Source organism: Paramormyrops kingsleyae, chromosome 13 (genome assembly GCF_048594095.1).
Source record: "Paramormyrops kingsleyae isolate MSU_618 chromosome 13, PKINGS_0.4, whole genome shotgun sequence".
Classification (NCBI taxonomy): Eukaryota; Metazoa; Chordata; class Actinopteri; order Osteoglossiformes; family Mormyridae; genus Paramormyrops; species Paramormyrops kingsleyae.
This window is the reverse complement of record NC_132809.1, coordinates 24204053-24220287: the sequence shown is the minus strand read 5'-3', so window position 1 is coordinate 24220287 and position 16235 is coordinate 24204053. Positions and strand designations below refer to the sequence as shown.

At 41.6% G+C, this 16235-nt stretch overlaps 3 protein-coding genes across 3 annotated transcripts; all 3 read left to right on the top strand.

Moving 5' to 3' along the window:
• The first annotated feature begins 2364 nt into the window (after nucleotides 1-2364).
• LOC111843551 (beta-1,3-galactosyl-O-glycosyl-glycoprotein beta-1,6-N-acetylglucosaminyltransferase 3-like) lies at nucleotides 2365-3288 on the top strand. Its single transcript, XM_023811214.2, has one exon. It carries the CDS (start codon nucleotides 2380-2382, stop codon nucleotides 3286-3288), a length of 909 nt encoding a protein of 302 aa, XP_023666982.2. The 5' UTR covers nucleotides 2365-2379.
• A 4045-nt stretch (nucleotides 3289-7333) lies between these two features.
• Nucleotides 7334-9031, top strand: LOC140578269 (beta-1,3-galactosyl-O-glycosyl-glycoprotein beta-1,6-N-acetylglucosaminyltransferase 3-like). The gene is made up of 2 exons (XM_072698696.1): nucleotides 7334-7466; nucleotides 7758-9031. Exon 2 carries the CDS (start codon nucleotides 7769-7771, stop codon nucleotides 8609-8611), a length of 843 nt encoding a protein of 280 aa, XP_072554797.1. The 5' UTR covers nucleotides 7334-7466; nucleotides 7758-7768; the 3' UTR covers nucleotides 8612-9031.
• Nucleotides 9032-14760: 5729 nt separating this feature from the next.
• LOC140578268 (beta-1,3-galactosyl-O-glycosyl-glycoprotein beta-1,6-N-acetylglucosaminyltransferase 3-like) lies at nucleotides 14761-15819 on the top strand. Its single transcript, XM_072698695.1, has one exon. It carries the CDS (start codon nucleotides 14773-14775, stop codon nucleotides 15817-15819), a length of 1047 nt encoding a protein of 348 aa, XP_072554796.1. The 5' UTR covers nucleotides 14761-14772.
• Nucleotides 15820-16235: the final 416 nt, after the last annotated feature.

The window sequence follows — 16235 nt, the reverse complement described above, 5'->3', positions numbered from 1 at the left end:
GAGATTGACATGTACCCAACTGTAATCACTGCCATCTTACATAACTGCCTTTATGTAACATTTAAAAAAGCAGAACTGCAGGAAGAAGACACTGGCAGTGGGGTGAGGTGGTCTGTAGGGTAAAGGTGATGAGAATCCATGCGCTGAAGGATCCATACTTCATTCATGACACATGCACCCGAAACACAATCCAAAAATCAAGGTCAGAGAAAGATAAAAGTCGTATACCAGATTGGAAACAAGGGTTGCTTTTCCATACCTTCATACTAAAAATGCGTTTACTTTTCCTTTTCCACCGATTTCTGGTCAAGTGACAGTACCAGAAGTACCAGAAACCAGCTCGGGAACTTTTTTGGTACTTTGTGGCGGGACATGCAAATGCATGTACTGTTATTGTCATTTGTTATGCAAATAACCTACCTCCCGGAAAGGTTTAAATAGCAAGGATGAAAATGATAACTGGCTTGGAGAGTGCAGTGGAGGTACACTTTAATTTTTCAAACATATACAAGACAATCCTGAAAAGGAACAATCATTAAAATTGCAAAGTTTTGATCCCTATGACAGACAGAAAATGTTTTAGCCAAACTGCCGCCCCCCCCAATCACAATATCTGGATAGTATCATTTTTCAAATTCAGTACAAAAATACCAGCCTCATATTGTGATGATACTATGTTATTTAGGGCCAGTACTGGTTTTTACTCCAGTGGAAAACCAAACCAAAAAAAAAAGGAGGTCAGTATAAACAGGTAGATCAGGACATGGTACTAGGAAACCACTTGTTATTTGAGGACCAACTTCACGGTATCTCACACAGAAGAAACATGATTAGCAAGTATATATATACATACTGGGCAATTCATTACAGGTGCTCAGTCTTCTTGCGAGCTATTGGCTCCTGGACTCTTCCATGATTGGTCACAGTGATAGACAAAACTCTAAGGATTAAAAACAGCTCAATGATTCTCCAGGACGTTTCTCACAAAGCCACTGCAAGCCTTTCAATCATTTATCAGCCTCTTTGATGGGCTGTAACAATTGTCCCATAGTATATAGTAAATCTGCTGTCACTGTCTTTAATAAACTGGTAAGGTCTATAAAAATGTCATGGCTTTGAACAATCAATCTCACTCAGACAAGTATATAAGGCATTTTATTCAGCAATTCATGAAACAGGATACACTTATGTCACCTTTAACAAGAGTGCACAGGAACACCCAGGTACACAAGGAAAATGGTGCAAGCAACCAAGCCCAGTTTTGTCTGCCCCAAACCAGCCTAATCCCTTCCCACAATTTAATTTTTACAGTAATGGTTTTAAATATTTCTGAAAAGTCTCTGAGAAAAGGTTGACATGCCTTCAAGACCGAGGCACACACTGGATATAAACGACTTCCTCGGTTGTTCTGCCATCATCTGACAGACGCCACAAAGGCCAGAGCTGCTTATTGATATTTCAACAAAGTGCGAGTTTTGTGGATTTCATGACATTTCCTGTTTACCTGGATGATTTCCAGGTAAACAGGCTGCACTAAAGATTTGCATCCACCCAATAAACCAATATTTGAACAGAAAATTCAAATTTTTCTTCATCTCAAAAAATTTGCTTAAATGTATTAAAGGTAAGATATTTCTGTTGGCAGTCACTCAGAATGTACAGTATACATGCATGCGCAGACATGATTTCACATGAAGCTTAACCACACCCCTTGGTAGACATTGTAAATAATTTCATATATGAACAGTCTTCAATTCTTACACCATGCTTGATGCCTCATGCGTCATAACAAGTGAAAACATCTTGAAATGCCGTATTACTCACTTATCGCTGTATAAACATGGGCAGTACTCTATGCTAATGATTAATATGTTTTAGTTTAAATTCTCTTTCTCAGTCATCCAGATTCCCACACACAAATCTGAGCTTCTATGTTACATTTGTCTTCTGGGAAGGATGGATGCGTTGTAGATCAATCTAAAAGATTTTAACCAAGTAAATCTACTCAGTAAAAATATGGCACGCTTTAAAATTATCAATACGTTTTTAACATTATCCATATTTTTATTTGGGATCATCATGTTATGCATCTTTCTAAAATTTTTCTGGAAAATGCTTGACCTGCCTTCAGGACCAAGGTACATGCTGGATACAAACGAAGACGACTTCCTTGGTTGTTCTGCCATCATCCGAGGAGATGTGACAGACGCCACAAAGGCTGGCCTTGTTCGGCTCCTAGCTATGAGAAAGAAAAAACAGATATTCACGGAGACTTTCTACCTGAATGCAACACAGGACTGTTCTGCCTATGTGAAAGGTAGGGGATACCTCAGCAACACACTGAGCCAGGAAGAGAAAGAGTTTCCCATCGCCTATTCCATGGTGATCCATGAGAACATCGAGATGTTTGAGAGACTACTCCGTGCACTGTATGCGCCCCAGAACGTGTACTGCATACATATAGATCAGAAATGTTCCGAGGACTTCAGGAACGCAGTAATGTCCATAGTGTCCTGTCTACCAAACGTGTTTGTGGCGAGCAGACTAGAGAGCGTGGTGTATGCATCATGGTCACGCGTCCAGGCGGACCTGAACTGCATGGAGGACCTGCTGAAGTCACCTGTCCAGTGGAAGTATCTGCTGAACACCTGTGGGACTGACTTCCCTATTAAAACAAACGCGGAGATAGTTCAGAGCCTCAAATGGCTGAATGGCAGGAACAGCATGGAGTCCGAGGAGACATCGAAGTACAAGAAAGGCCGCTGGCAGTACCATCACAATGTCACCCATGACTCGGTTATCAGGACCGATATCAGGAAGACCCCTCCTCCAATCAGCACACCCATGTTCTCAGGCAATGCGTACTTCGTAGTCACACGTGAATTTGTAAGGCATGTGTTTGAAAGCCAGGAAGTACAGAATCTTCTGGAATGGGAAAAAGACACCTACAGCCCCGATGAGCACCTGTGGGCCACTTTGCTCCGAATGCCAGATGTGCCTGGATCCAGTCCCCCCAACATAAAATTCCAGTACTCAGATATGACATCCATAGCACGACTGGTGAAGTGGAGTTACCTGGAAGGGGATGTGAGTAAAGGGGCCCCGTACCCCCCCTGTACTGGAAGCCACCGCAGGGCAGTGTGCATCTTTGGTGCTGGTGACTTACACTGGATACTGCATCAGCATCATCTTCTAGCAAACAAGTTTGACCCTCAGGTTGATGATGTTGCCCTCAAGTGCCTGGAGACACACCTTCGTTACAAGGCTCTCTATGGAAAATCAATGTAAATAGCCTGACAGTCTTTGAAGACAAGCGTAGAAGGGGATGTTTCTCTCTATTAAGGAGGATGAGTGTATGATGATGCCTGAACATTGCCATCTTTATGGTCTGTGAAAACTATTTTTACATGTCCTGCACCTTTAAATATTTCACTTTTTTAAAATATTGTGTTTGTTCTCATATATGTTCTTGTAATAGATTGTGAAGATTCAAAAATCTTCATCCCATGCAATATATGATCCATAACAGAGTACAAAATCATATTATTTATTTATAGTTTTGTGGAAAACTTTTATTTGGCACTTTATGCTGAGTATTTCAAGACTATGTATAAAACTTATAAAGAGATAAATTATGTTTTTGGCATATGTTTCAATGTTTCAATAAAACAGTCTCATACATATTCAATAATTGCACCATTCAACTAAATCACCAATAATTGTTTTCTTTACAGTATTTAGCTGAAAATTCCTTGAATAATTTCAGAACAACTAGCTTGGTCCTCAAAACACAATCTTTAAAGTCAGTACATATATAACAGTTCCCAGTAAGCAAGCATAAACTGGGCTCACTTGTATGCATAAAAATAATTAACCTCCAGTATTCGAACACAGCAGAGAAGATAATGAATAAAACCACTGATGGTATACTAAAGTTTCCAAAATGCATTTTTACAACGTGCTTGACATCAGATGTTAAAAATTTTGCTTTACTGCACCTTCATAATGCTTTTATGATGCATTCATAGAACATTCATAAGCAGCATGTAAGTATACATTAACATTATAACATGCCTTAACAGTTTTAATTTACATTAATTTATATTTTATGATAATAGCAAACATTATCGAAACCCAAGATTATCCTATTCCAGCGACAGGAATCAACTACTTAATCCTTTTGCATCTCTGAAAAAACATCCTGTGTCAACTAGGAATGGGCGATACCACCAATTTTAATTTCCAAAGGAAAAATTATGTGTTTTGATTATGGCGCTGCAGACAAATGTACATATAACAAAAAAATACAGTACAAATATAGTTTAGTACAAAGTACAGAATTTCTTTATAATTGTAGTTAAGTTGATAATGTTAATACTCAAAGTTGTCTACATAAACATTTAAGTACAGCAACAAAGAACAATTACTCAAGTACTACACTGCGCTGTCTTTATATCACCATTTAACTAAACGTCTATTCTAGCTAAAATTTAGCCCAAAGCTCTCAGTAAAACCAGCTGAGAACTGGAACAGGAAAGCCAGCCAAATAAACGTATGTAAAACTTTTAATCCTGTTAGTATCCTTCCTTGCACTTTCACTCTACAGAAATCTGATGAAATCAGGCCCATGCCGCTTAATCTGCACAACCACATGTGGTCTTTTCATAACCCAGCACCCTCCCTCTCATTGCATGTTGCACGTAAATGTCTCTGCTTGCAGTGCCCCCTAGTGAAGATAATTACAACAAACCACATGTAAATAAAGCAGTTTAATGAAATGGCACTCGTTTCACTGTGTTCACCCATCTGTATGAAATTGTTTCCCAATTGTACAGCATATCAACTTAAACAGAAGGTAATGACATTAGGAAATAGAAATGTCATGGCTTCTTAAATTGTGCAGTTCAGTAACTCAGAACCAGTATGTTGTGGAGGTTTGGAAAGGACCCAAACTTCAGTTTTGATGAGCTGTAGTAATTTAAATAAGGGATACATTCACTATCAGTGAGAGGTGCAGTTGTGTAAAATGCCATATGTATTCAGTAGTGCTGTCAGTGGAGGAGCTGAGGGTGGTGCACCTTTCTGCTCGTTGGTGATAATGCATTGTTAGAAGAAGGTGAAGGTGGTGTGCCCATGCATATAGATCTCTGTCATGGACCGCTCCGAGGATGCCCCTTTCACTTCACGCAGGGCTTCCCTTCCATGCCCTCGGGGTTTTCCCGAGAAGGGAGTGCGCTCCCCACCTCTGGCTCCGGGTTCCAGTAGAACCGGTTACGGTACTCCGCCCTCTGACAGCTGAAGTCCTTGGGTAAATGGTCCTACTTCAGCATATTTTCGCAAGTTCAAGCAGTTCTGTCTCATATTCCCCCCACCCGTCTATACCTCTGGCTGTCTGTTGCCTTAACCCATTTCTGCTTTCCTGACGACGATTCTAGCCTTGCCCTCTGAGTTTCCGAAGAAGATCGCCTGAATACCCGCCTGTCCCCAGACCTGAGCCTGCCCTGCCCCCCTGGATTACCCGCGAAGATCGCCCGAGTCCCGCCTGTCTCACGACTACGAGTCCAGAACTACGCTTTGGTTGTTTTTCCTGGATGACAGTCTGAATAATAAAACCCGTTGTTCGAGACGTGCTCCGACTGCCAGTTAATAATGTGGCAGAATGGCCATTTTGGGTAGCTGTGCCTTTAAATCTGCAGGACGATTATTGTATTTAGAGGTGGGCACCCTATAAAAGTGGCAGTGGTTGGTGCCACTTTTGGGTGTCCTCTCAGTTACCTGACTTCCGCTGTGGTTATAGGTATGCAGGTGGTTTTCCTTGCTGTTGTAGTTCACACTCGTGACTGTTTGAATTCATTGTTTATTTTGTAGGTGCATACGATTCACTGGAAGCTACCATTTGGTAGGCGGCGGTCGGTATGTTTACTCCATTCTGTTTTATCTAAATTGTATTAGACTGCTTGTGCCTGGGTGTGCGTTGTTTCCCAAGCTAGATATGTAGCTGGAGTGGCCCCAACCTCGTAACCAAAAGGATGTACAGCGTTTCCTGGGTTTTGCAAACTTTTACGGGCGTTTTATTCGGGGATATATGTAGTGGATGGGACCTACGTCCGCACTGTAGGAGTACAAAACTCATCCCTAGATGACTGGGAATCAAGGGAGCTGGGTCCCTGGCCCCCAAGTCAACTCGCCTCAGGCCCACCCTGCCTGTACTGTATGATTGAGGTAGCTTGGCTTCAGGATTTGTACGCCACAGTGATGACTTGAAGGTTTAGAGTGTGTGCGCGGGAGTACCCCACCCCCCTTTACTATTAATGTAACTTACCTCGCCCCTCCCCGAGCTGCAACACCCAAAAGTAGAGGCTTTGGCGTCCCCTAATCCAGAGAAGATACCTTGAAACCTTTATCTGAAGAATAACTCCACTAAAAGAGTGACATACGATTGTTTTAACTTCCTTATCTCTTTCAGACCAGGCTCCAACAACCGCAAGCCAAACACTCTAAATGACGCCATTCAGACCATGCAACAATTTGTCCAGGCCCCAGTGGGCTGTCCATCTAATCGACTGTCCCAGACTTTTTATGCTCACAGGTCCTCCAGTGGGGACATGACTCTCTTTTAGCTTGTCACCCCTGAACACTCCTAGGACAGCGCTTCTGGTGGCCTACCATACTGCAGGATATCCGGGTTTATGTCGCTGCTTGCCCTACTTGCGCTCGAAATAAGAACCCATCCTGTGCTCCAGCAGGCCTATTGCAGTCTCTTGTGATTCCCCGTCGCCCCTGGTCTCATGTATTTTTGGATTTTGTGACAGGTCTCCCTCTCTCTGGACGATTCACTGGAGTTCTAACGATCGTTGACTGTTATGCCGGCAAGAGGTTGTCAGCATGCAGGCTTCCCAATGATTGTGTAGCCTACTGAACCAGACAGAGAGACCATTTAAAGGCTCAGGGAACCTTTGCAGGTGTTTTGAGTTAATTGGCTGATTGGAATGTGGCACCATGAGTCTACGATATTGAACTTTGTCACAATATTCTAATTTTCTGAGATACTGAACTTTGGGGTTTCCTTAGCTGCAAGCCATAATCATCAAAATGAAAGGAAATAAACACTTGAAATATATCACTCTGTGTGTGATAAATCTATATATGGCTTTTACTTTTTGAATTGAATTGCTGAAATAAATTAACTTATCGATGATACTCTAATTTATTGAGATGCACCTGTATATGATTAACAGTGGAGTAAATTCAAGGCAGCCGTGGCTGGTTAACAAGAGGGCAGGAAGAATATGTAAGACTAACAAGCTTCAGTTGCAGCTGATCAGAAGCCACAGCCAAGGGAAACACAGGGAGCAGACAGGCAGTGTATGGTTGAACGTGACCAATGTACATGCTGGATATGAATGGAGAGGACTTCCTTGTTTTTATTGCAGTCATTGCTGCATAATGTGTGGTATATAAATAAGGTAAAGCACACATGAATGTTAAAGAACCTGGGGTGGCAGTTTTGCAGTTTAGTTTCTCAACACAACTGAGAATGTTCCGGACCCAGATACGGCTAAATTAAATTAAATTTTACACTGAACAGGGAGCCTTGTGCTTTGTGTATAAAAGACTTTGACCAGGAAAAGTGATGCTGAAAATAACGATACACTATAAAATTAAGAAATTTTATATATCATCAGTATTTTTATTTGGGATCATCATGTTATGCATCTTTCTAAAATTTTTCTGGAAAATGCTTGACCTGCCTTCAGAACCAAGGTACATGCTGGATACAAACGAAGACGACTTCCTTGGTTGTTCTGCAATCATCCGAGGAGATGTGACAGACGCCACAAAGGCTGGCCTTGTTCGGCTCCTAGCTATGAGAAAGAAAAAACAGATGTTGACAGAAGATTTCTACCTGAATGCAACACAGGACTGTTCTGCCTATGTGAAAGGTAGGGGATACCTCAGCAACACACTGAGCCAGGAAGAGAAAGAGTTTCCCATCGCCTATTCCATGGTGATCCATGAGAACATCGAGATGTTTGAGAGACTACTCCGTGCACTGTATGCGCCCCAGAACGTGTACTGCATACATATAGATCAGAAATGTTCAAAGGACTTCAGGAACGCAGTAATGTCCATAGTGTCCTGTCTACCAAACGTGTTTGTGGCGAGCAGACTAGAGAGCGTGGTGTATGCATCATGGTCACGCGTCCAGGCGGACCTGAACTGCATGGAGGACCTGCTGAAGTCACCTGTCCAGTGGAAGTATCTGCTGAACACCTGTGGGACTGACTTCCCTATTAAAACAAACGCGGAGATAGTTCAGAGCCTCAAATGCCTGAATGGCAGGAACAGCATGGAGTCCGAGGAGACATCGGAGTACAAGAAAGGCCGCTGGCAGTACCATCACAATGTCACCCATGACTCGGTTATCAGGACCGATATCAGGAAGACCCCTCCTCCAATCAGCACACCCATGTTCTCAGGCAATGCGTACTTCGTAGTCACACGTGAATTTCTAAGGCATGTGCTTGAAAGCCAGGAAGTACAGAATCTTCTGGAATGGGAAAAAGACACCTACAGCCCCGATGAGCACCTGTGGGCCACTTTGCTCTGAATGCCAGATGTGCCTGGATCCAGTCCCCCCAACATAAAATTCCAGTATTCAGATATGACAGCCATAGCCCGACTGGTGAAGTGGAGTTACCTGGAAGGGGATGTGAGTAAAGGGGCCCCGTACCCCCCCTGTACTGGAAGCCACCGCAGGGCAGTGTGCATCTTTGGTGTTGGTGACTTACGCTGGATACTGCATCAGCATCATCTTCTAGCAAACAAGTTTGACCCTCAGGTCGATGATGTTGCCCTCAAGTGCCTCGAAATACACCTTCGTTACAAGGCTCTCTATGGAAAATCAATGTAAATAGCCTGACAGCCTTTGTAGGACAAGCATAGAAGGGGATGTTTCTCCGTATTAGGAGTCTGAGTATATAATGATGTCTGAACATTGCCATCTGTAATAATTGTAAAACTTTTTATTCATATATCCTGAATGTTTAATTTTAAAATAAGTAGTGGATCAAAAATTGTGTTTGTTGTCATATGTTCTTGCAATAGTGTAACACTTATATAATCAAAAAGAAACTTTTCATTTTGCTAATGATGTAGAGTAGGGCTGTTTAATTATGGCAAAAATCATAATCAGCATTATTTTGGTCTATTAAGATCATGATCATTGACTTACGCATTTACTGAAATCAAAATATAATTAAACTGAGAAACAAGTAATAATTTAGTGAAATGTATTTATGACACTAGACAAAACGGGAGCATCCTTGTGAAACGATTTGTGGCAAAATAATAGGTTTATCTTGATTATTTTGCTTTGATAATTGTAGGAAGGCATAATCATAACTGAAATTACATATTGATATATTGCCCAGCCGATAAATAAAGGGTTTCGATTATGGCGTGGTCTTAATCACATGCTACCCAAGTCCCTACCGAACAAAAAAGAACCCACGCGTCAGCTCGTGTTCTCTTTATCGTAGTTCAGCGCTTATTTTGTGTTTTACAATAGTTGTAAAGGTTAAAAATTCATCTAGTACTATTCCATACCAGTGTACAACATAATTTTATTTACTTGTAGTGTGGAAAACTTGTTGCCGCGGTAAACAGTAGGCTACCACACGGACACATAACTAATTTATTTACCACCTGCCTGGAATAAAAAGAGGGCAGCAGGATTTTATTCCCCGTTCATGTTTTATTTAAATAAAAAAACGAAAAAGAAAGAAAGCGAGCAGAAGCAGTGCGTATCCAAATACAAACCGTGTCAGAATGTATGTCCAAAATAAAACAAACGTCTTTTCGTATCTGTTAATTATGGAATCCAAAATACGGCGGTGAGCTTTAACTCTACAGAAATTACAGAAATAAAAAGCTACAGTATGAGAAATTCCACCTGTCACGATCCGCTCCGTTCGATCCTGATGTGTGCCACGCCCCCTCATTACCTTGTGTGATTACCGATTGTTATCACCTGTTACCCGTTCTTTCCTGCTTGTCTTGTGTATTTAGTCCACGTCTGAGTTAGTTTCCCCAGGTCTGTCATTGACGTCGTTTGCTGTGAAGCTCCCCTGTCTGCTTTGGTTCCTTTAATAAATCCTTTTTGACCGTGTTCACGGCTCACTTGCCTGCTTCCCGGATCGCCCGGACACGCAACCTGACACCACCCACTTTCAAGACTTTAAACAAAACTATATATATATATATATATTATACACACACACACACACACACACACAGGATTCACATTCCCATCTGAAATCATCCAGCCAAAATTAAATCACAGAGGTCCTATACTTTAACATTTTAACCTATATTAATCGATATTATATTAAAATGATTGTATTTACGAATGGCTTAATGGTTCGCTTCCTGAGAATCCTCACATGAACTCCACTTACGTTATCAAGTGGACAAAAAAAAAACAGCGATTCTGCACAAGCGGCCGTTACAAACTCGTGAAATGAACAGTCACAATCTGTTCATTTGACGAGTAATGAACTAGTAGTTATTAGAAATAATCGGTAATTAGTAGATAATTCCCAGAGACCTGCAATACTTAATAGTTCCTAATGAAGTACTAGCGAACTACTATAATAATCAGTTCACTATTACCTATTGAGTATAATTAAGCATAACTCCTTAGTAGTGAATAGTACTAATTTAGGTGTTAATTAAGCACTACTCCTTTGTTGCTGCTTACTTCCTGCATATTTACCTGTTAACTACGGAACAGCATTATAAAGTGTTACCAAGAAAATCATCATTCCTCACAGAGGTCCTATACTTTAACATTTTAACCCTATTATTCGACATTATATTAAAATTACTGTATTTACTAGTGGCATAATGAGATCGCTTCCTGGGAATCCTCACATGTGCTCCACTTAGGTTATCAAATGGACAAAAAAAACAGCGATTCTGCACAAGTGGCCATTAAACTGTCAAAATCCATCTTTAAAGCGACATCGCACTCTTTGCTCTGACGCAAAATATTCCAGTTTTAACATTCCATATATTACATCAATTCCAGAACAATGACTACTTTCCGACCTGGTTACATTCTCCCTCAATGACTGGGTAAATCCTCAATCATTCTGGTAAAACCTTCTCAAACAAATCAGCACCTTCAAGTCAGCACTTGCGAAAGCATCTCCGTACTCACAGCAACTGCACTGCAAGACGACTTAGGTAGGAGAAGGATTTGTATGCACCCCAACATTAACTTCCGGTGACGCTCACTCCTCGACATCTCACAGGAATACCTTTATACCCTTCGCTGGGGTTCGTTATGGCTTTGTTGGTTGTTACTGTATAAAGGAGGCAGGAGATTTTATTGGAATATATATATGTATTTACTCCCCTTCTTAATGTAAAAGAAAAGTACAAACTCCCCGGCTCGGCACTACACATTCACCGCTGCTCCCCGCTCCCTAGCCAACTCCTCCACTCTCCTCCGCCATCTCATCTCACCCTCGCGCTCCATTCGCAAGCCCAGAGAAGTAGACCCTAACCCTAACCCTAACCCCATTGTTAAACAGAGCTTGACTAGATACCGGCTAAAACATTTCCATAAACTTGGAGAGAATAAACATGCTTGGAGACTGGATTCGGTGAGAATTGATTGATTAGCTAATCAATCAACTAACACCCCAACTTGCTCACACATTATTCACAATCATCAAAAGGAAAAACAAAGAAACACCATGGAAACCAACTGCATTGCATCTTAGCTTGGCTGTAACCCAAACAGGAATGTAGAAAAGGTAAGTAGCTTCACTTTTGTAGCTGGTTTATTCATTAGGTCAGCTACCATCTGATCTGTTGGGCAATACTCCAAAGACACTTCACCATTGTTTACAGTTGATCTTACAAAATGGTATTTCATATCAATATGCTTACATCTCTGTCTGCTAACAGGACTCTTTGCCAATGCAATTGTACCTTGGTTGTCTTCATAGATCATAGGTACACAATACTGATAAACCTCAAGATGCTTTAGCAGTTGAGTCAAGTACAAACACTCTTGTGTAGTGGAGGCCAATGCCATGTACTCAGCTTCACATATGGACAATGCTACAGTTAGCAGCTTTTTGGTCTTCCAGGAAATCAGAGGACCATTCTTACATAGGCTAACACAATAACCAGATGTACTATGTCGGTCATTTTGCATCACCTGCCAAATCTGCGTCACTATAAGCCACCAACCTTAACCCTTCATCACATTTCCAGTAACAGAGCATCTTGTCATTTGTGCCTTTCCGATTTTTCAGTACATGCTTTACAGTTGTCCACTGCTCTTTTGTTGGCTTACTGAAATGCTGTGACAATTTCCTAACAACATAACTCAGATCAGGTCTAGTGCATGAGGTTAGGTAGATTAGGCTACCCACTGCCTCTCTGTATTTCCTGGGGTCACTCAGCTTTTCATCACCGTCAGTGTAATTTAACTTTGGTTCACAAGGTGTTGACCTGGGTTTACAATCTTGCATGTCAAACCATTCCAGCTAGTGATGGCAAAACTAAGCTTTTCAAAGCACTGAAGCTTCCTTTTCAAGTGTGTCGAAAAATGGTTCAGTACTCGAAGCCTTCCGAAATGGTGACCATTAGTGCCACCAAGTGGTCAAATAAGGAAATAACACTTAATTTTGAATGAGAGCAGTGAATCTGAATATTTATAAATTGGCAAAAATTCTAATGGTCTGTAGTGCGTCATGAACATTAATGACCTGGTGAAATTGAATGTGACTTCTTGTGGACTGGGAAACCATTGACTTAACTGGGAAGGGGTGCTTGTGTAACGGAAGAGGGGGCATTAGTCTACAGATTTTTATTCAGGAACAGTATTTGTTCAACAGTGCGGGGGCTAAGCTGGTTACGTTTTTTATTCACCACTTGCTTTGGAGAATACCCGCTCACATGGAACGGAGGACACTGGAGTGCATAAAAACTGTACTGCAAGTTCGTATGAGTGTGGATACACAGCCTGGTGCATATCCCAGAACCTCAAAGGGTCTTCAGTATGTGGTATATTGGGGTCACTGAGGTTCGCGCTTCATTTTCACTTTTCTGAAGCAGTCACGTGGTTGAGCGCAGAACGAAGCTTCGGATCACCATGGTCACGTGTTTAGGGTAGAGCGGAAGAAGCATCGAAGTTCTGCTTCAGAACGCACTGTATCGGTTTTTTTTTACACATGCCTCGGAGCTTCGGTGTCAAGCTTAACATCACTATGTTTACACTTTACACTTATAGGTAACTATGAATGCTCAGGTGAAGAGTTGCCAATTGTGCTAGTCTTCGGATGCAACTGCTGCACCCCCTGCTGCACCATTCCAATCCATGCAGTTTCCTACAGCATGGGAGAATAATCTCACCTTGTTTCTGCCTGTATTGCAGCAAATGGAGTCTATGAATTCTGAAATACACATTCATTATCAGTTGCCCTTCAAAGAATGACCACAAGGTGTCAGGCTTTCTCTTATCTTCTTTACTGAGGCCAATACCATTCAGCCTTTTCATTCCCTCATCCTAAATACCACAGAATGTTTTCCTAGCTTTTCTAGCAGTGCCTGGTACATTATCATCCCCAATGCCCCAACAACATTATATTTTGTTTGATCAGTGAAAAAGTCTCACTCAAGTCAATGTCAGGCCAGTGTATCACTGGAAAGTGCCGTACCGTTTTCTATATTTAAAGTTATTTCTATTTTGCCGGCAAGAGGTTGTCAGCATGCAGGCTTCCCAATGATTGTGTAGCCTAGTGAACCAGACAGAGAGACCATTTAAAGGCTCAGGGAACCTTTGCAGGTGTTTTGAGTTAATTGGCTGATTGGAATGTGGCACCATGAGTCTACGATATTGAACTTTGTCACAATATTCTAATTTTCTGAGATACTGAACTTTGGGGTTTCCTTAGCTGCAAGCCATAATCATCAAAATGAAAGGAAATAAACACTTGAAATATATCACTCTGTGTGTGATAAATCTATATATGGGTTTCACTTTTTGAATTGAATTGCTGAAATAAATTAACTTATCGATGATACTCTAATTTATTGAGATGCACCTGTATATGATTAACAGTGGAGTAAATTCAAGGCAGCCGTGGCTGGTTAACAAGAGGGCAGGAAGAATATGTAAGACTAACAAGCTTCAGTTGCAGCTGATCAGAAGCCACAGCCAAGGGAAACACAGGGAGCAGACAGGCAGTGTATGGTTGAACGTGACTAATGTACATGCTGGATATGAATGGAGAGGACTTCCTTGTTTTTTTTGCAGTCATTATTGCATAATGTGTGGTATATAAATAAGGTAAAGCACACATGAATGTTAAAGAACCTGTGGTGGCAGTTTTGTAGTTTAGTTTCTCAACACAACTGAGAATGTTCCGGACCCAGATACGGCTAAATTAAATTAGATTATACACTGAACAGGGAGCCTTGTGCCTTGTGTATAAAAGACTTTGACCAGGAAAAGCGATGCTGAAAATAATGATGCATTATAAAATTAAGAAATGTTATATAACATCAGTATTATTCATTGGGATCATCATGTTATGTGTCTTACTACAGTTTTTCTGGAAAATGCCTGACCTGCCTTCAGGACCGACATACATGCTGGATATAAACGAAGACGACTTCCTTGGTTGTTCTGCAATCATCCAAGGAGATGTGACAGGCACCACAAAGGCTGGCGTTGATCGGCTTCTAGCTATGAGAAAGAAAAAACAGATATTCTCGGAGACTTTCTACCTGAATGCAACACAGGACTGTTCTGCCTATGTGAAAGGTAGGGGATACCTCAGCAACACACTGAGCCAGGAAGAGAAAGAGTTTCCCATCGCCTATTCCATGGTGATCCATGAGAACATCGAGATGTTTGAGAGACTACTCCATGCACTGTATGCGCCCCAGAACGTGTACTGCGTACATATAGATCAGAAATGTTCCAAGGACTTCAGGAACGCAGTAATGTCCATAGTGTCCTGTCTACCAAACGTGTTTGTGGCGAGCAGACTAGAGAGCGTGGTGTATGCATCGTGGTCACGCGTCCAGGCGGACCTGAACTGCATGGAGGACCTGCTGAAGTCACCTGTCCAGTGGAAGTATCTGCTGAACACCTGTGGGACTGACTTCCCTATTAAAACAAACGCGGAGATAGTTCAGAGCCTCAAATGGCTGAATGGCAGGAACAGCATGGAGTCCGAGGAGACACCGGAGAACAAGTTAGGCCGCTGGCAGTACCATCACAATGTCACCCATGACTCGGTTATCAGGACCGATATCAGGAAGACCCCTCCTCCAATCAGCACACCCATGTTCTCAGGCAATGCGTACTTCGTAGTCACACGTGAATTTGTAAGGCATGTGTTTGAAAGCCAGGAAGTACAGAATCTTCTGGAATGGGAAAAAGACACCTACAGCCCCGATGAGCACCTGTGGGCCACTTTGCTCCGAATGCCAGATGTGCCTGGATCCAGTCCCCCCAACATAAAATTCCAGTACTCAGATATGACAGCCATAGCCCGACTGGTGAAGTGGAGTGACCTGGAAGGGGATGTGAGTAAAGGGGCCCCGTACCCCCCCTGTACTGGAATCCACCGCAGGGCAGTGTGCATCTTTGGTGCTGGTGACTTACGCTGGATACTGCATCAGCATCATCTTCTAGCAAACAAGTTTGACCCTCAGGTCGATGATGTTGCCCTCAAGTGCCTCGAAATACACCTTCGTTACAAGGCTCTCTATGGAAAATCAATGTAAATAGCCCGACAGCCTTTGAAGGACAAGCATAGAAGGGGATGTTTCTCTGTATTAGGAGTCTGAGTATATAATGATGTCTGAACATTGCCACCTGTAAGAATTGTAAAACTTTTGTTTTTATTCATATATCCTGCATGTTTAATTTTAAAATTAGTGGATCAGAAACTGTATTTGTAGTCATATGTTCTTGCAATAGTGTAACACTTATACAATCAAAAAGACACTTTTAATTTTGCCAATGACGTAGAGTAGGGCTGTTTTATTATGGCAAAAATCATAATCAGGATTATTCTGGTATTAAGATCATGATTATTTATTAACTTATGCATTTATTGAAATCTAAATTTAAACTGAAAAAGAAATAAGTGAACTGGATTTATGACACTACACAAAACGGGAGCATCTTTGTGAAACGA

What these genes read in the sequence shown, in the direction of transcription:
- LOC111843551 (XM_023811214.2), top strand. Translation starts at nt 2,380, where the DNA reads ATGGTGATCCATGAGAACATCGAGATGTTTGAGAGACTACTCCGTGCA.
- LOC140578268 (XM_072698695.1), top strand. Translation starts at nt 14,773, where the DNA reads ATGAGAAAGAAAAAACAGATATTCTCGGAGACTTTCTACCTGAATGCA.
- LOC140578269 (XM_072698696.1), top strand. Translation starts at nt 7,769, where the DNA reads ATGCTGGATACAAACGAAGACGACTTCCTTGGTTGTTCTGCAATCATC.